Here is a 20,702-nt window from a genome sequence, read left to right on the forward strand (position 1 = left end):
ACACAATTTAACAAAACCAGGACACTAGTCTTTGATGATCTGTGCAGCACTGTTCCTGCATTACACATAGCGATGAACCTCATTAGCATTACACATCTTACCACTTCCTTTCTTTCCCAAAGGCTGGTCATCTCCTTGACTTGCCGCAGGTGCCGCCTGTGTCCTATTCTGCATTTCTCTTCATACACACATTTTCTACAGCAGCTAAAGCATATACACCACCAGTACTATTTTGATTTAAAACATCCATCTTTCATATCTCTAATCAGGCTAGATTTTTTTCTTTCCATCTCAAAGCCTCTCGGGAGAAGGACTGCTTCTACTTGTATCTGTCAATGCTCAATCACTTAAAAAAAGAGAAAAGAATGCTGTGTAAATAAGCTCTTTACACAGCTAAAGATGTCCAGACAAAAACACAAGTGAAATGACTGTGACCTTGGCTCCTGCAGTACATTATGTTAACCACGAAACAGCTTCCTGCAGCTTTCCTTGACCAGTATTCCTAAAGCACAAACTAGCAAAATGCATGCAGCTAGAAGATAGTGAATCTGCTTGAAAGTACATAAATGAGCGACTGTGGATTGGTTCCACCTCTTGGGATGACTCTGCCTACATGTAAACTTACCAGAAACCACTGTCACTGCTACAGAGAAACACCATCACTGCTGTTCTCCCAACTCCGCCTCACTAATTCTTAAATCATTGCTCTACAAGAGAAGAATTTTATCCTGAAGTTCAGCATAATTATGATGGCCTTCTAATATAAGACTACCAAAATTTCCTAAGTATCCACCACAAACCAGAGGACAAGTGAGCTACTAATTATAACACAAAACCCACAGTGTTGCACTTACCTGCAAGCAGTAAAGATCTCAAAGGTGCACAGGTATATCATTTCCACTTTTATACATATCACTTCGAATCTGAAGCCAGGTCTTCACAGGAGACTCAAAATTCTTAGCTATCACTTCTTAATCCATAACTGTAAATGTAGTAGCAACCTAAAATCCAGTTTATTTTTTCTTAAGACAGGCCATGACTAAGGTATTACCCACATCCTTAGGCTGAGCGACCCTACTAGTTCCCCTAGCATCTGAAAGATTACTACGAGCTGCGAAGACAGACCTATACTTCAGCATATTACTTTGTTAGAACCAGAGGATCCTTCTCAATCCAGTAGTGCATGTTTAGGTACTTGATAGCACAGTCCTCTAACACAATAATCAAAACACTGTTACTTCTCTCTGGAGCACATTTCCCAAAGTCATATATAAACACTGACTAAAAAAAACCGAACAACTTAGAGGACGAGGAATGGAGGATCAGATGCACTTGTACCTTACGAATAAGAGTTTGATAAAAGTACTCAAAAATACATTTTCTAATCTGCTTGGTATCAACAGTTCTGTTGGTTTTCTTTTTGGAGTACATGCTTGTTACTCATGATGAATAACAATGCATACCAGCCTGATATAAATTCTGGGTGGGGATTTTGTACTTTTAAACTCTGCTCATAATCATTTATTAGCTTTAAAACTGAATGAGTCAGAAAGATATTTTTTCCCCTAATAATAATTTTGTTTTTAACCTGCAAATATAGATGAATAGACATCATACCAAAGAGTCTAATTGCTTTCAGGAGAAGAGTTTGCATACATTCACAAAACTGACACTAACAAAACTGCTAATGAATCCTGGTATTTTCAGTTGTGTCTTCCATTTGTAAAGCTCTACCCCTGTATCTTTTCCAGAATTTGCATGTTTACAGAGGAAGTATCACTTTGGATTACATTAAAACACAGATTCGAAGACAGTTAACACCCATTCAAAAGCGAGTTTTTGGCCCAAAATTGGAAAGCTCTCAGAGATGCAATCCACCTACATAAGAAAAAAATTATAAGATTCCATGTGCAATTTACAGTAGTGAATAGCAGTGAAGCCCCAAAGAGCAGTGCAGCCTGCTAGCCAAGTAATCACTACTCCATGTTCCTTCCCCCATCCTCTTTTACATACCCGCAGGAGCACAGCTGACAAACACACTTCTTCAAGGATGGAACTACATTCAAAGGCACAGGCGACGCAGCAGACATGTTTGCTAAGAAAAACAGTTATAGTTCAGGTCTTTCCCAGCAGATGCTCTATAACAGAACAAAATGATGACCACTTTTCAGCAGCAGTCCCTGGAGACAATTACATCAGAAGATGATCTAGGAACCTCCAGAAGCAGGGACAAAGCACACAACAGTGGTACGGATTGCACTACATGCCCCAGCTGACCAGCTCCTTCCCTGGGGCAGCATGCCCAGGTTCTTCTTGTGGCATCCCAACCAGAACTCTCTGGTCCTGCTTTCAAGCCTTCAGACCAGGGCACGAAAGCCTTGACAGTAACCTAGGGAACCTTTGTGAAGTCACCAGAACCAAGCCCTAGAGCCCAGGTCTGCAAGGAACAAGGCTGGGCCTGTTCCAGACAGCCTATAGCTAAGGTCACAGAATCATAGAATAGTTTCACCTGGAAGGGACCTTCAAAGGTCATCTTATCCAACCCCCCTGCAATGAGCAGGGACATCTCCAACTAGATCAGGTTGCGCAGAGCCCCATCCAGCCTGGCCTGGAATGTTTCCAGGGGTGGGGCACCTACCACCTCTCTGGGTAACCTGTGCCAGTGTCTTACTACCCTCAATGTAAAAAATTTCTTCCTCTTGTCCAGTCTGAATCTCCCCTCCTTTAGTTTAAAACCATTACCCCTTGTCCTGTCACTACAGGCCCTGCTAAAAAGTCTGTCCCTATCTTTCTTATTGGCCCCTTTTAAGTACTGAAAGGTGGCAGTAAGTCTCCCCAGAGCCTTCTCTCCTCCAGTCTGAACAACCACAGCTCTCTCAGCCTTTCCTGAGAGATGAGGTGTGTTCCAGTCCTTGGATTTTTGTGGCCTCCTCTGGACCATCTCCAACAGGTCCATGTCTTTCCTGTACTGAGGGCTCCAGAGCTGGACACAGGACTCCAGATGGGGTCTCACCAGAGCAGAGCAGAGGGGCAGAATCACCTCCCTCGACCTGCTGGCCATGCTCCTTTTCATGGAGCCCAAGACACGACTGGACTTCTGGGCTACAAGTGCATATTGCAGGCTCATGTCTGGCTTTTCACCCACCAGTACCCCCAAGTCCTGCTCCACAGGGCTGCTCTCAATCCCTTCATCCTCCAGCCTGTATTGATACCTTGGGTTGTCCTGGTCCAAATGCAGGACCTCGCACTTGGCCTTGTTTAACCTCATGAGGTTCACATGGGCCCACTTCTCAAGTTTGTCCAGGGTCCCTCTGGATGGCATCCCGTCCCTCAGGCATGTCAACTGCACCACTCATCTTGGTGTCATCCATAAAATTGCTGAGGGTGCACTTGATCCCACTGTCTGTGTCATTGATGAAGACATTAAACAGTACCAGTCCCAGTACAGACCCAAGGGCCACCACTTGTCACCAGTGTCCATCCAGACGTTGTGCCATTGACTACTACCCTCTGGATGCGACTATCCAGCCAGTTCCTCATCCACCAAACAGTCCACCCATCAAATCCACTTCTCCCTCATTTAGAGAGAAGGATGTTGTGGGGGACCAGTCAGACATTCCAATTGTCTAGCTGTTTGAGTATGGTTAGATCAACACGTAAATGGGCTATTAAGAAGCATTTCCCTCTTAGCTGCTAACATGTTAACAGCCACATTATAGCTTCCACAACCAGCCACATAACTCTTCCCATAAAGCTTGTCAAATTCTGCTTTATAAGGGAGATATCAAATACAACTGGAGATTCTTCTACTGTTTCAGAAGAAAGGAGGAGAAAGATACACCAGAACATAAAAACAACTTAGTAGTGCTTCGAAATTCTATAAACACATCAGGTTAGGGGTCAGTACTTTTACAGTAAGGAGTTTATTTGCTGGAAGCTCAGCTTCTACATTCCCACTCCACCACAAGCTATATTATCAGTTACTTAATATTGGAATGTCATAAATGTCTTCCAACTATTTGAAGATGGCACTAGCACTACCACAATTTTTTTTTCTTACAGCTTTAATGTAAAACTTATATTCAGTAATATGCCTAAAGAAATAGACGCTTCAGTGGAAGCCTCTATCAAAAGACAGAAGTGATAGAAATAGCAACCAGAAGTCTCAGTAAGAGAGAAGAATCAAATGAATGTAGAGCATCAAGTAAAACTTGTGTGGGTGGTGGTTTGATTTTTGTTTTATTTTGTGTTTGGTATTTGGAGAGGGAGGTATGGGACTATGGGCACGATAGAGACACCAAGGATTTCACTACTTCTCATTTGAGAATGTTTTTCCATTTTCTAGGATTATGCAACATCTGCTATTTTTCAAAATATGCTTAAAAAACAATGCATAGTTCTGTACATAAATGGCAGGCTGTACACAGAATGCTACTATGGATAACTTCAAACTGGAAGAACCAGAGCAGACAACTGACACTTTTAAAGGAGGAGACCGGAATACAGTCTCTACAAAAAAAAGAAAGGAGTGGAAGTTCTTCACCTAGACAGTGTTTAGAGAAGATGCTACACACTCAAGTGAACCATGACTGCACTATAGTTATGCTTCTGCTTTACAAGTTCTACCCTGACGATGGCTCCTTCATGTCTGGCTTCTCATTTAACTGGTCTTCATCTGGAAGAAAACATGTACTAGTTAGCACTCTGTAATATTCAATTAATTGACAGAAATACTGCTCCAAAAGTGTCACATAAAAAAATATACTAAATAGTATTTACAATTTTGATAACTGTTCTAGGTAAAACAAAATCATCTGCTGTAAGTACAGGCACAATTTTAAGGAAAGCTAAATTGCAGCAAGCCTTTGCACGAAGTATAAATCTCACTACTCCTTGAAAATAGCTTGTTGTCTTAAATTCCTAGTAGTCCATTAAACATCATCTGTTTTGGTGAAAAGTCTACAGAATAACCATTACTGACTCATTTTTATTAATGCATTTCAAAAATTGACCTCACATGTAACCAAACACTACACTACTGGTTAAACAAAGTTGACACTTTTGTTGGAAATGAGTTGAGGGGCCAGGCAGGCTGGAATATAGGATATTCCATAACAAAAAGTATACTAATAAGGTAATATAGACTATGAGCACCTAACCGACCTCACAAAAATTCCAGTTACCTACAACACATTTCTAAATAGCCAAATTTGTTCAGAGTAAACACATTATTTCAAAGTAACTTTGTGAATTCTCGAACTTCAGATTACTCCAATGCTAATGCATCTTCAGGCTTTTCTTTTTTAAATAGCTGCATATTGCCTCAGAAAGTCAGATGAGCACCTTTCCTCCTATTTGCAAGGTGTTGATACAACTAAGGGAAGCACATTTCCTTTGTCCATGTCTCATCTTCCATAAGGAATAAACATACAAATAATCTGTCTCCCTGTATTTCCACAGCAGGGTTCAGCTATTCAGAATAGGTTATTTATGGTAGCATACTGAGTAGCAGAATGGACAAAATCTTGTTTCTAAAATAATAGACACTTACCATTTAATTTACGTATTAAGTCTACTGGGATTTCATGTACCATTGATAACATTTCTTCCAAACGTTGACAGGATACCAGCAGTGACGACAGGGAATATTTTCTGTCATTAGGAGATACTGACAATGGTGTCTTGGTAAATTCTTCATCCAAGCAGAATTCTAGAGGACTGCACAATTCATCTCTTTCTCTTTTTTCTGGTGCAAGACTTAAGTCTGATCTACAGCTCACAAATTCATCACCATTATGTGTTTGATGCAGCTCCTCTTCACTGTTAGACGAAGTATTTCTCAGTGCTTTGCATGTATTGAACAGAGACTGTGAATCTAGCTTTGACTTCTGAATATCCTCCTTATTTTTTGGATCACCTGTTACATACGTGCTGTCTATTACATCAAAATTAGATATGAATGAACCTTCAAGCTCAGAGTCTATGTTACAAAGTTCTTCTGGAAGTGTCTCACCCAATATCCCCACGGAGGCAGCTTGAGGACTGACAGAACCTGACAATGGACATACAACCCGGTGCAGGACCAAATCCTTTAAGGAACCCTGAACGTGGTCTAAAGGTACATCATTCATTCTACTATTGTCTTCTGAACAAATACTTGGAGTATTCATGCTTTTCTCTACATATTGAAAAGTCTGCTCTTCTCGATCTTCTACAGAACTTTTGTTCAAAACAATATATGTTAATTCCTCTTCTTCAAGAGTGCTCTTGCTCTCTCTCATTCCAGACGTTTCCGATAAAGCAGATTCAGCGACACAACTTATGCTCATTTGCTCTTGAGGTCTAAGTTCGGTAGAACTTAATGAGGCCTTTCTTTCTGACAAGGGAGGATCCAAGTCAGGTACAGAAGATGCAGGGATGGAGTCTGCCACCCTCTGCGTTACAGGTGCTTCTTCTGTCATTACCTCAGTTGGGGTCAGCTCTATGTCTGATGAGTCCTCAGTCTCAACAGCTTTTCTCCATGAGCTTCTAATTTCAGTAACTAAATGGAACAAACCAAGGTAAAATTTCAGTATTCATACTCTCAATCTGTTATTCTTCTATCCCTTCAGTAACATAAGCAATCCAAGAAGGAATATTTATAATTGCTTTGTATTGTTTATGCTTTGTTTTCTTCCTCAACACAAAGGGGATTCTACACAGGAAATAAATTTACATTAAATCAAATTCACAGTATTCACACCTTATTAGGCCTACATCTTATGAGGCCTACAATGCTGTGTTACAGAGTGAGTAATGAGGGTAACTTGCAGCTCCACTGAAATAATTATCTATCACATTACACATCCTGTGTGATGTGTACAATGTCAATGAAATAACCACATTTCTAATCAACAAGTATTATAATCACAGATTTTTAGACTTACGCAGATTTTCTGGAGTTCGGGGAATTTGTTTCCTTGTTAAAAAAGGGTTAAAAGCCAGTAAGTTAATGAGATCTTCTAATGCCATTCCTTTTCCTTCACCACTCTGAGGCGACTCAGACGCTACTGCTTTTGCAACCTGTAGGATGTTAGAGAAGGGCAAATCCTGAGAAATCAAAATTACAACCTATTTATTACTGTCAGTTATGGCTCAAAATAAACCCCATTTTCCAAATGATCTGAAGAGTTTGGAATCTCCTGACTCTTCTTCTGTCATTTACTACTTGGGCTCACAATGACCACTAAAAACACAAAGTAAAAATAGGGGACCGAAATCAGAATTCAGTTCTAAGTACTTTCATCATCTATGAATCTATCTTTAAAAAAGAAAATTGCTCAGAATATTTAATACACTAGTCAAGAACTGCACAAGCATGAAGCCTAGAGCTATATTTACATAAGTAAAACTTTTCAGCAGATGAAAAATAACCATACCATTTCGGTAAAAGATGCAATTTACTTTCCAAACCAAATCAAGACATGGCATATTTTACAGTAACTCTTGTGAAAGGAATTCCTCAGTTAAATCTTAAATAAAATACCCAAAACAGGAAATACTTAAATTTCTGCTTAGAATTCCCAAGCTTCTGTCAAATATTTAACATGCATAATTTCAGAAACAAAAAGGATTGTTGAATTCTTAATATATGCAGTGGTTCATAGATTGGAGTATGAGAGGTGATAAAAATCATACCACGATTCTACTGGAAGTGTTATTTACTTCACCATGACTTAGACGTATGATATCTCCACAAGCTCCATGCTTTCAGGGTGTACTTAATTGTGCAGTCACCGCTAAAACTTAGTGACACTGATTGTTATCTAGCAGAAAAAAATATATTTTGACATATTTGGATTACAAAAGGCATTTAATGATATAAGTAGTAATCTGTTCTCTAAACTTAATGACCATTTATTTAAAAACAAACAAAAAATGTAAAAATAACTTTTCCTAACCTGTTCTGCCAGTTGATCTCTGGCTTCATCAAGAGGGTCTTTTTTTTTGACAGGAGACTCCATCTGGATAACATCATCACCTCCATTCTCTGACATTTCTGAAATAGCAGACTCATCCGTTCCATTTTTTAAGATCTTTGGAGACACAGGCTTTTCCTTCTTGCAAGTTTCAATATTCAACTTCTAGAGAAATACACGGGAATTATTAGAAGTTTTAAACTCAAGTGACAGAAAATCAGTGTGAAGAAACTGCTGTACAAATTCTGAACAGCAATGGCCCTAGTGTTCACTCAATAAAAATATTTCAGTCTTAAACTCTAACTAAACACAAAATATTTTTACAATCATATTTAAAGTAGGACGTAAGTAGTGGCTAGGACAGGGTGTTGCATAGAACACAGATGACTCATCTGCTACTCCTTTGTAACACACTACAGTGAACAACTGTGCAATGCACACGCAAATTGCTTTTAAGCCACATTATAACCCTTAAGTTCACACACACAACTTAAAGAAATATTGAAGTTTGACGAATGTTCACACTGAAAAGACTGTTTCAGCACACAGGGAACTGATGACATTGTATATTGTACTGGAAGTCAAATGCCAAGTGCATTTACTTCTTACTGTCCTTTCCTAAAGCTTGATGAAGTCCCTGGCAGTTAGCTTTTACAGCTTTACAGAACTGACTCACATGTGTAAAAATACTACTTCAACAAAAAACATTCCCCACCTCCCCACAAAAAAGCCCCACCAAACAAACAAAAAAAACCCCAAAACCAACAACAAAAACACAACTAAACAAAAACCCAACAAAAAACCCCAACCCAACAAGAAAACAAACATAAAATAAAAAACAAACCATCCCCTCAAGTCTATAGGCTTCAATCAATGTAAAAACCAAATATCATAAGTTTAACTTCTTTGACAGGTAGGAAACTATGTAAGAACAACCTTTTCAAGTAGCACGTCTCTGCTTTTAGATGCTTTTGACAACTCCAAATGCACTGAGGGGCTCCTTTGAGGGCTGGGGGAGAGGAAAAAAAAAAAAATTTATAGACAAATTTAAAAAGTGGCATGCAAGTCTTGGTAGAAGACCATTACATATTGTGTGCCCCGTATCTGTCCGTTACGATTTCCCTCAATTCGTCCCGGTCATCAGAAGGCAATTTTACTATAGGGAGAACATGTGACAATTAGAGCAGATTTAGCCCTAGTTGTGTATCAGTCTCCCAAAATTAATAAATGATGAAACCTTCCCCTTGATTACCAAGGGATTTTATGATACATTTTGTAAACAAGTCTTCTGTATTCCGCAATGAAAGATAACTGCAAAGTCTTCTGCAGACTTAATAGTCATCTTTTCCCTGGACATTCTTCCTCTGAATTGCCCCTTGAACCCACAGGTCTGTTCCTATATGAATTTACTGATATTTAGCAATCACATGGCTACCAAAAACTTCAGTCTTATCACTTCTGATAAGCATAGTGCTAACTGCACAGCTCTCTAAAACGTAAGGTATAGCCCTCACTTGTTAAGAAGACACCTTAAAACATCAATATTTGCTATTATCTGTCTTTAGAATCAGAAGCAGACAAAAATCCATGCTGTATGAAGTCACTGAGAGAAATCTAGGCTTTGTTAACTACTTGGACAACCTTTGAGACTTATACGCAACTACATCAACTGATGTCCAAGTACAGTACAGACTTCCTTCACTAACTCCCGTTCTCTCCTAGTAGGCAACTTCCAACTATTTGTAGGAGTCATAGTATGAAATACAGTGTTACTCAAAAGGCCATGAAACCTTCTTGGACTTAGTAAATTACAAATAGGTTAAAACTTTTTAGAATACCATTGATTTGTGCTCTATCCTTTGCTGGAACTGTAGCAAGAGATGTTACAGAGCAATGTGATTTTAGAACTTCATGAGAAAAGCAATGAGAAGGTTTAGCACAATAATTCTGTTTGGGAGAGAGGGATTTTTGTTTTGCTTCAGTTTTAGTTGGTTTTCGAGGGGAGGGGGTGTTTTTCCATTTTGAACACAGAAGATGGAGTCCTGTGAATGTCTGCTCTTTTATTCTCATCACACTATACTGAACATTTACACGTACCTCAACTCAGCCTGAGAAAGAGAATTCTATCTTCCCCACCCATTTCCTAAACTTTGAAAAAATGTAGTTAAAAAGTGAGTTAAAAACCTTGCAACTTGGCTGCTGCACATCCTACTCAGCAGCTGGAGAAAGTAACAGTTACTTTACGACTATCTTACTTAATCAGGTGGATATGACATGTAAGGAGTAGCCTACCAAAATATTACACTAAGGATCAAGAGATGCAATATATTCAACTCCAACACGTAAATTTCCATTTTTCCCACTGCTCTTTAATTAATTTCTCATTAACATCATACCATCTTTGTGGTGGTGTTGACTTATCTATCACGGTTTCCAGTGCCCCATGATCCTTCTCATCATGTACTTCATGAATAGAATCACGAACATCTAGAAAAGCGAGTGAAGAGTTTTATTATTGCTTCAATTTTTTTTGGCTCGGGCCCCCCAGGTGACACAAGTGACTCAAACTACTTCTGTAGACTATTCACAGGATGGACTTTCTGAACACTTCAAGAAAAATTAATTTAAGTACATAAGCAGGACAGTGGAATCAATCCTTTTGCTCAGGTACCACTTGCAGCCACAGATGCCACTAGCAGCAAGAACCTACCTGTGTTGCTCCTGAACACATGTACAAGAGGCATAATTCTACCTGCCGCTCTGCACATATCAATCATACATCCAAACTACAATCCCAGCCACATGTCATCATTATCCCCTTCTCTCCAAATACACCTCAGTTTTGTAGCACATCAGTTCCACAAAGCAAAATTCCATGCACATTTTCCCCACCATCTTCACCTGCATTTATCAATATCTCTGTGAACATGCTTATTCCTCTGATCAACACTGCCTCAAGTCCGAGGCAAGGCACACTATAAGAACATGTTTTGCATGTTATAAGAGGTACATGTACCTCAGCTCAGGACTCCCTAGAAAAATAAACATGAATTTTGGCACACCATTTGGATAAACAGCCAAAGTTTAGTTCTCTACTAACTCTAAATTTCAGCTTCTGCAAACATAAATGGCATTTCCTTTTGTATTCACCTCAACACCTCCAAAATCCAATCTCACTTCAGTAAGTTAGGTGAGGCTAACTTTTTTTTTTTTTATAAAGTTCACCATGTTAACAGACAGAAAGTTAGTCTTCTTAGTGCCTGGATTTTCAGATCAAGCATTTTAACTGCAGAGTAGAGAGAATACCACTGACCCCAGTTTGTCTCAAGCATTCTGATATTAGCAGGTCACGGCATTATTGCACGGTGCTTTAATCTTTTAAATGTTTAAGACAAATGACCTTCCCCTTGCAATTCTGTAGCCCCCTCTTTGCAGCTTCTCCCTAAAAGGGACTGCAAACATACGATTCAAGCAGTCTTCCCTCTCCTTTTCCACCCTTGCTTTGTAACTTCCTATTTATAACTGTATACTAGGGACAGTCAACACTTGGTCAATAAGCACTACCCAGTAAAATACAATCATCTTATCAGCCAATTAGCATGTGCAACATCATGTCTGATCCAAGTGAGCTCTGATCAGCAGTTAACCTAATGACTGAAAGCAACCAACAGAGATCAAGGCCCTGACCAAGTGGCACAGTTACTGTGCAATAAATATTTCAGAGTGCACCAAGGAAAGATGCTTACCTGGGAAAACACCTCCAATGTCTTTCCCCAGCTGGCCAATGGGAAAAGTTTTATCTTCTATCTTTCTTTCTTAATAATCCTCCAACCTGAAGCAACTTTTACTGTCGGAGTGAATGAATTCTCTAGAACCCATGAACAAACCTTTATACATGGAATTGTCTCAATATTCTTCATCCAAGAACAAAGTAACAAACAGTTCCAGCATTGATTTTTTTGCCATATCAAAAGCTTCAGATACTCTTTGAGGTAGAACAAGATTGAAAAATGGAAGGCAATTGCGCCAAAGAGTCATTCAGAACCAGATTACTAGAGACTATCAAAGATACTTGCAAATGCAACCATGGAATCTTTGCGACTCTAAGTAACAACTTTGGTAGAGGGGGGAGAAGGAAAAAAAGCTTCTGGTCACCCACCTGAAACTGATACTAGATATTGACAAAAGACACTATCATCATCATCATCATCATCATCATCTCCTTCTTCAGAATAAAAATCACGAAATAGTGAAGCTCTTAAATCAAGTTCCTTTTTCAAAAAAAAAAAAAGTTACACAAGCAGGCTGAAAAAAATCTGCATATCAACAGCAATTAACAATTTTTTTACAGCTGCTTTTCTGCAAATCAGCTATCAGACTCAGCATGAAACTTTACCTCTCTGATAGGCACAGGCATAATCTCAGATCCCTGTATCAATGCGAGTGTCAGAATTGAAGTTAATTTTCCTTCATTAAGCAGATCACTTTAAAAGGGAACAACAGAACTCAGCTGATGTTTAGAGTGATAGCACATGAAAGCTCAATTTCCGCTGGGTGGATGCACATGGACAAAAGCAAAACCAATCAGCTTGTTCTTATGATGATCTATTATCTTGACAAGGTGGTTCCATTTCCTATCTCGAATGAAGACACCAGCTGTGATTAAGTGAAATGTATCTTCTTTAAGACAGACTACTTCCTAAAGCACTTTTCTTAAGTTGTGCTGATTCCCTTACCTTACATATAAAGCTTAAGTGCTGCAAAAGAACACACTGGTATAGATACACATCCTCTCACCTTCACCCTTTCTCTTCCCCAGAATCAGACAAGTTGAACACTACTTACTGGATCTTGACTTAAGATTAAATTAAAAGGACATTGGCCAAGATAGTTTTTCCACTTTACTTCCCAGTCTCTCTCTTTTCCAGAAAAAGATCCACTTGTTGACACACAATTCTGCTGCTCTCTTTTTAGCCTGTAACACATGAGCACGGAAAATGACTATTACACACCTGTTCATGGAGAAAACAATTCTACATAAAGATGGAGAATATTATGTGTTCCACTTATCCTGCAAAAGCTTTGATATACATGTCAACTTATTCACACATTTGTGCATGCACTACGAACTAACCAGAATTTACAACCTAAAAAGCAGCTGTAAGGTACTTTTCATGTTTCTTACAGTAAAATTGGAAGAGCTATACTAAAATACATATCCACAGTGAGATACACACTTAAACTTTCCCTAAGCCAGTTTCAAATAAAGCTTTAAAATCCTAGAACTGATTAACAAGAAAAAAAAATCTGATCAGCTAGCAAACAAAGTTTCCAAGAGCAAAGCCTAAAATATTAATGAAGCAAAGGCAAAATGCTAGTTACCTAGAGAAGAATCTGTTAGAAGTTGTATAGATAATCAAGATAAATGTGAATTTCCCAGAGGCAAAGGAAAAAGACTGAACCGATATGTTTGCTCTATAAATTATACTACTTCAGAAAAGACTCCAAGGTAGGAAGATATGATCCTTAGACTAAAGAACAAGGAACCAGAGAAAATTTAGACAATTACATCTTTGCTTTCAAATCGTGTAGTACTTCACTGTGGAGCATAATGTTCTCAGTGACCTCAAGTTGTTGTTTTAATTCAGATGCACCATGTTCATCTCTCAGTGTCCTCAGGGCTTCATTTAATAACTGAAGGACCATTAAGAAATTCAGTTTTCCATCTTTATATAAATTTCCTGTACAAAGCTTGAAGTATAGCAAGCAAGAAAAAAAACAAAACAAAACAAACAACGAATTAGTGAATAGCATCTATATCAGAAAGTTAAGTCTTCTGTGATCAGAATAGGGACATAAAGTTCCACTTTGTATTTTGATTTAGTTCCTGATTGTTTCCTTTTTCAAAAAACGCACTCTAGATTTAAGCCTCAGGCTTGTTTCCTAGAATCAGCTGCTTGAAGTAGCCTACAAAGCAATAGAAACTAAGAAAACCTCAGCCAATGAGGTACGCTGTTTAACCACTGCCCCAAAAGATCTGACAGGTCTAAACAGCACCATTTACTACACACTGTAAGCAAAAACCAAATTGGTTAAAGCAATATTTACACTAATCAACCTAGTTTTAATGTCTAAACAACAAAAAAACAAGTACTGATCAGGCAGACTAACCAATGCAGTTATTGAACTTTAAAAGTTAATGGTTAAAACATAACTAACACAAACCAGCAGCATAATCATAACAAACTTTTACATACAAATTAGACATATTTTATCCATCCTTGAGCAACCATCTCATATAAGCTGTAACTATAACCTTGAGGACTAAAAAAAAAAAAAAAGAAGCTTAGCAAGAAGCACAAAAGTAACTTACTTGGTGTACATCACTTTCAACTCTGTGAACCAACAGCTGTGGAACACGGAAGGCCACATCGGTTCCATCTAAAATGTACTGACCAACACAACCCTGAAGTACAGAATCCACAACTTCCTTTTCTTTTTTGAGAGATGTAAGCACTTCCATTATAGCTGTCCACATACTGCGGACCTTAATAGGCAAAAAGGACAAAATGCTACGTTAAAATGTTTGCTATCATACCAACAATGACAGAGTACCAAAACAGCATAAAGGCAGATGAAGGGGCTAGCATAATCACAGGTAGACAAGTGGGAAAAACAGTATCTAAGTGTTGCAGAAATGTAAGGAGAAATACAGTATGCTGGCACAGCAGAAAAAAAATTTCTCACCTTTTGAATTCTCTCAGTTTTGTCATTTTCAGTTTGGTCACTTTGTTTCATCCTACATGCACATGCAAAACAAAAGTTCAAGTGGAATACAATGAAATTACAGTTTACATTTCATAAAATTGAGTAAGAAATCAATTTTATTTATGCTAACTTAGTTACGAGGAAAACCACTTACTTGCAAGACTGTATCTGCAAGGATGCACAGTCATCCTTTAGCGCTCTTATGTCTTCAATTAAAAGCCTAGGAAAAAAGTCAACAGTTACCACAGATTCTTAAAAAATCCAAGTTCCTACTCTGCTATTCTCAGAATTCCTTAAAATCACTAACCAATCATGCTCATTCTTTCCAAATCTGCATACTAAGGCAGCTTTGGAATGATGCAAAGGTAACTCATCCTTCACCTCCTCACCATGGCTTTGTGCAGAAAGACAGCCAGGAAAGCCACCATGTTCATAAATTAAGCCACTATGCTGTCGCTTATTTTATTGCAAAGGAGTGGCTTTTATTAGACCTAAGAACAATAATGAAGCTACTAGAAGTGTATTTTATCAATATAAACCTCTAAATATATTCAGCAATTGTACAGTACCCAAATTGCTCAGTTTCAAAAGTCTAGAGAACAGAATACTGAAGTACAAGCAGCTAGACCACCAAAGTTCTTTTGCCAAAGTCAAAGTGCTTTTATTAAATTTTTAAGCATGTAAAATTACAGTGGTCTGATTTTCAGATCCACTGGGTACCTGAATAATGCTGAATTCTAAAGGATCTTCAGAGTACTGATGCCTTGTTGAGAATGGAAAAAAAAAAAAAAAAAAAAAAAATCAAGAACTAAATTTTTGAAGGGTACTACTCACAAAGTAAGCAACAGCACTAACACTTCCCAAGCAGGGTGAGAGGAGACACAGAGTCACAAAAAAAATCATAGAAGTCTACGAGACTTTGACCTCTGGAAATATGTTGCTGAACCTTCCACTGAAAGCAAAGCCTTCAAATATTGTTATTCATGGTCCTGTCAGGCCAAGTTTTGAATGTTTCCAGCAAGAGAGATTCCATCATTTTTCTGGGCCATCTATTACATTGTTCAATTGTTCTCACATCACAAAGTCATCCTCGATGCACATCAGTCACCTGGATTGCTAAAGCACTACTGCACTGCTTTCCCAGCAAATACCAGGGTAGGTTCAAGTCCTCTGGAAGAACCAACGCCCGCAGGTCTGAGGTGTGTTTGATTCATCTGAAGGCTTCATATACCTTCCATGGTCCAGTGGAAGAGGTGTAAATCAGACACTCAGGATGACATCTCCCTTGATGCTAAACTCTCTGATCTTGATGCAAAGGTATCAGACTGGTCCTCTTGTATGGAGCTAGGCTACATGCACTGCAACTGCTCTTCTACCTACAGTACAACTCCTCCTTTTCTGCCATTTACTGAAGAGCTTGCAACTGTCTGTGACAGTGCTCCAGTCAAGTAAACTATCCCAACAAATTTCTGTAAATTCCAACAATACATAACTCTTGTGCCTGTATAGAAAGTTCCAGTTATTCTTGTTTCTCAAATTAGGAATGTTTTCAATATGCAAGAATAAAGAATAGCATAATTTTAGTGAAATAATTGAGGATTATGTAAACAAAATGTGTCCCACAGTGACCAAGCAAAGACCAGATGTTTCATCCTGAGACAGTTATATTCTAAGATATGACCCTTCCTATGTTAAGAAATCATGTTGCTAGACACGCAGAATTTCCTGACAGTTTTTTATGCCCAAGTAACCTTTTATTCAAAAATACAGCATGTCCAACTGGAAAGCTAATTTCTTTAGACTACTATGCATCATAAAGCACCCTACAAACAGTAGAGCTGTTAATTAAAGGAGGTAAAGACAGGAAAAAGAATGGGGAGAAGCTCAAAATAACTCAGGATGTAAAGCAGATGCAGCCTCCTCATATCCTTTTCAAAACACACACACAAAAGTAATCTTCTAGGAAAAGGCTCCATTTCTTTAAATGCATTACTTACTGCGATTTTTTCTCATATTCTTGAAGGACAAAATCTTCCTTTTGAAAAATTTGCAGAAGTTTATTGTATGCGACTCTGCATCTTGCATTTGCCATGTACATATCCTTAGGTCTCAAGTTTACAGTTTCAGCAAAAGATATATCAGTGCCTAAATGAAAGTTATGTTTGGATTACATCATTCACTTTTAGGACATAGACAACTTCCTTATCTACCTAGTTTGAATTGAAAGAATCACAAATCAAGATGCCCATTTTACATGGGCTGAAAGAGAGTATGCAGTGTACTATCTTTTTTGCCCATTCTTTCTACTGCACGCATTTTTATTGCCTTACGCTCACCCTCTTTCCCTATTCTTTAGGTCACAAAAAAAAATACAAGATGCCTAGAATAGACAGTTCTGATCCTTCAGAATTCCTTAAGTTGTGAGAAAGAGTAGTATAGTGGTCCAATACTTTCAGACCAAATCATTGCTTTGTGTGGGTAACGGTGTACAGCATTACACAGATGAAACTTGGAGCAAGATCCGTAAAGCAATAAAAAGCAAAACAATCTGCATTTTTCTATCAGCAATAGCCCTATGCAAGTGCACAGAACCCTCTGAAAGACTTCAAACAGAACAGTCAACTCAGAACTACTTAAAGATCTTGGCATATACTAAATACTTGACAGATTCACTGTCAAACATGACACATGAAGCATTTTTATTGTTCCATTACGGCTTACCTTGGCAGTTCCTTTTCACGTCCTCAACCATTACATATCTTGCAAACTGATACAACAGGTGAATACACTTAGGACCAGCAGGAGAAAGAAATGCAGAAGGTGCAACTTGTGGAAGACAGCTTTGATCTAGACTCTAGAAAAATTAAATTGGTTTAAACACAAAACCAATCTAAGAAATAAAGCCTAAACAACATTTAGCTAAGTATCAAAACACTGCAGCCTACTTGCTAGCAAGCCTGATGCAAAGCTAAACTACTTTGCTGCTACACCTACTCTAGTCAGCAGAAGCAACTGAAATTTTTGAATGTTCCCCTCACTGTTACTAGTTCTGTATGCAAAAGACACTTTCAACACAAAGACTGAAACCAATGTTGGGTAAAGGTTAGAAATCTCTGCGCTCTACACTCCTAACTGGTAATCCCTACTTTCAAAATAACATTCAAATTTTCTTTCATATTTTCTACTGAAGTTACAATCAGTGTACTTTGCTCTGCTTTTATCTTATGCAAAGACACTGCATTATTGGCTTTCGCCTTATCCACTACTACTAAAAAATAAAAGTGTTCCACTACATAAAGACCTAATTTCTAGAACAATCATTAAAACACAAGCAGCATGAGAAGGTAACATGATAACCAATGATACCTGAAGCAATTAATTTTGGTTCATCTCTTTTCATTTAGAAAGCTCCCCTTAAACTTTAGTCCCTTTCCCCATATATAAGACTGAAGTTTTTCATGCATCTGAATTTCACAATAATAAACACCTTCCCAGGCAACTTAAGCAAACATCTCTCAAGTTGAAGAAAATTACTCACCCAGAGCTGAGGAACCCTCTGGACTTCTGCTAATCAATACCATTATCCAGAGGCAAACCACAGCAGTTTTAAGACTCAAGATTAAGTCTCTGTCATCTAAATATCACCATGCCACAATTTTTTCCTCAAACAAGTCTAAGATAAACTACGTGAAATAAGATACAAGGTAAAACTGAATTATTCAGTAAAACAAACTTATTTAAAACTCTTATTTAAAACCACTATATACTCTCTCAAAAAAAATGAGGTCACAGAAACCACTCTTCATAGTACTCACTGAAATATCTTTTAGCCATAAATAGCACTGCTTCCTAAATTCAGGATCTGTCAGGGCTCCTACTGGAAAGGAACAGTCTCTTTCCATTTAAAAACGAACAGGGAAGAAGAAGGGGAAAAAAAAGAAAGATCAATTTCAAAACCTGTTCAAATATTCAGTTACCTAATTAACCATTACAACAACAAGACTAATACAAAGATTTCTGAGTGATGCCTCCTGGAGGAGACAGAATATGAGAGGATATATCCTAGACCAGGAATAGCTAAAAGTTAGTTAAATGACAAGGTTTACTTGCCATAATAAGTTAACTACAGACTACTGCAGAGACAAATTTTTTTGCAGCTATTTTTAGCCCAGGTTAAGAGGGAAAAAAAAGGGGCCAGAACACTGACAATTTTCATATCCTTTGTCTTCCAACAGCCATTTATTTAATGCATAAGCTAAAGTAGCTCAGCTATATGAGGAAAAACATTAAGGAAGATGGGGTTCTTGCCATGTGGAAGATCTTGGCTTCAATCCTTAACTGGGAAATGTTACTGTTTGGTCAGGGAAATGAACGGAACAGGTAGATTACTTTGCAGATATGGAAGTTTGTACCAAACTTTCCAACTTACAGATACTATCAACAACAATTTTAATAAAGGCAAGTTTTCTGATACATTATAGAGTTGTGGTCAAGAGAAAACAAATTCTCTGACTGCATGTTTTTTTCCATAACATTCCCCAAGTGACCACTTTCCCCCCCATCCAGCAAGTGCAAAACCATATTCTTGATGATGTGCACAGCAGTAACCTTCACAAGCCGAACACTGACCTGAAAGCTTTTTTTGCACGGCTCTGATCCAGCATATTAAACAAGAAGAGGGCAATGGCCTGAAACGCACTGTTGTTTGGGACATCAAACATCTTCCTAATATGCAAATAAGCAGCTACATTAGAAGCAGTTAGGGTGCCAAATTAACATAACATTTTTACTTGGCGCTTAAGATTGCAAAATAATTTATATAAAAATGTTACAAACTATATATTAAATGTTTTATTTTCTTCACAGTTAAAAAGATACATCCACCAGCCTACTTAACAAAGCAGAAATAATTTCAGTGAGGGCATTTTCTCTCAAAGAAGTTTTCAAACCAAGACGTACAGCTCACTTTCTGCATAGCACTGTGCGGGATGTATCAACTGAAGAGCAAGAGCTGATATTGTTTCTGGGTTTCACTTCTTCAGACACAGGTAACACAGACCACTACAGCAATTCAGGCATTTCCTCTGGGCCAGGTGTCGCCAAGGGCGCCAGGTGTGTGCTCCCAGGTTAAACTCAGGGCCCCACTCGGGAGCTGGCGCCCAAAACGAGGCCCACTCCACCCTCCACTTTCTCCTCCTTCCCCGGCTCTCTCCCGCACTCACGCTTCCAATTCCAAGCCATAGCTGTCAACTGCCTGCAGGTCGAATCCCAGGGCCAGCACGTAGAGGCAGAGATGGTCCCCCTCCCACTCGACGTACATAGTGCCAAGCAGCTCAGGGAGCACGCTCCGGTGGGACCAGGCGAATAACGGCCGCCTAACGGCCGCCGAGGAGCCGCCACGCCGCCGCCATTTTCCCCCTCCCGCCAAAAGCTCTTCTGCGCGGGCCCGCCCACCGCAGGCCGTAGCGCCGCGAGACCTCCCGCCGGCTCCCATTGGCTCGGCGCGCAGGCGCGCAAGGCAAGCCGGGCGCGCTGCCTGCCGGGAGCTGTAGTCCCCGCGGGGTGGCGCAGCCGCCATGGTGAGGGGACTCCGCAGAGGCCGCCAGGACTGTGGCTCCAAACTCGCCCTCGAGGAGGCCCCGAGCGGTGTGTCCCGCAGCTGGAGTATTGTGTCCAGTTCTGGGCCCCTCAGTTCAAGAAGGACAGGGAACTGCTGGAGAGAGTCCAGCGCAGGGCAGCAAAGATGATTAAGGGAGTGGAGCATCTCCCGTATGAGGAAAGGCTGAGGGAGCTGGGTCTCTTTAGCTTGGAGAAGAGAAGACTGAGGGGTGACTTCATTAATGTTTATAAATATATAAAGGGTGGGTGTCACGAGGTTGGAGCCAGGCTCTTCTCAGTGACAACCACGGTAAGACAAGGGGCAATGGGTTCAAACTGGAACACAAGAGGTTCCACTTAAATTTGAGAAGAAACTTC

The 20,702-nt window shown here is 39.2% G+C and overlaps 1 protein-coding gene and 1 non-coding gene across 10 annotated transcripts in view; both read right to left on the reverse strand.

The window, feature by feature from the left end:
• The window catches only part of LOC136001305 (stabilizer of axonemal microtubules 1-like), a 49,227-nt gene extending 29,074 nt beyond the window's left edge, over nt 1-20,153 (reverse strand). For 2 of the 9 annotated variants that reach the window (XM_065655440.1, XM_065655438.1), the window contains exons 1-16: nt 19,949-20,153; nt 19,356-19,451; nt 18,542-18,620; nt 17,448-17,580; nt 16,724-16,871; nt 14,881-14,946; nt 14,706-14,757; nt 14,332-14,505; nt 13,528-13,709; nt 12,804-12,933; nt 12,118-12,229; nt 10,355-10,445; nt 8,895-8,967; nt 7,941-8,123; nt 6,927-7,062; nt 5,552-6,541 (exon numbers count right to left, since the gene is read on the reverse strand). In XM_065655440.1, the coding sequence (XP_065511512.1) occupies nt 5,552-6,541; nt 6,927-7,062; nt 7,941-8,123; nt 8,895-8,967; nt 10,355-10,445; nt 12,118-12,229; nt 12,804-12,933; nt 13,528-13,709; nt 14,332-14,505; nt 14,706-14,757; nt 14,881-14,946; nt 16,724-16,871; nt 17,448-17,580; nt 18,542-18,620; nt 19,356-19,451; nt 19,949-20,046 (2,743 nt within the window). In that variant the 5' untranslated portion in view covers nt 20,047-20,153. Of the gene's footprint in view, nt 1-854; nt 906-2,013; nt 2,157-3,955; nt 4,676-5,551; nt 6,542-6,926; nt 7,063-7,940; nt 8,124-8,894; nt 8,968-10,354; nt 11,944-12,117; nt 12,230-12,803; nt 12,934-13,527; nt 13,710-14,331; nt 14,506-14,705; nt 14,758-14,880; nt 14,947-16,723; nt 16,872-17,447; nt 17,581-18,541; nt 18,621-19,355; nt 19,452-19,948 lie in introns of those variants that run through there. The other 7 variants (XM_065655441.1, XM_065655444.1, XM_065655442.1 and 4 more) reach the window with 7 other exon arrangements.
• Nucleotides 9,046-9,175, reverse strand: LOC136002651 (small Cajal body-specific RNA 8). The gene has a single exon (XR_010607946.1). It is a non-coding gene; the product is annotated as a small Cajal body-specific RNA 8 (non-coding RNA).
• Nucleotides 20,154-20,702: the final 549 nt, after the last annotated feature.

The sequence above is a fragment of the Caloenas nicobarica genome, chromosome Z (assembly GCF_036013445.1).
Source record: "Caloenas nicobarica isolate bCalNic1 chromosome Z, bCalNic1.hap1, whole genome shotgun sequence".
Classification (NCBI taxonomy): Eukaryota; Metazoa; Chordata; class Aves; order Columbiformes; family Columbidae; genus Caloenas; species Caloenas nicobarica.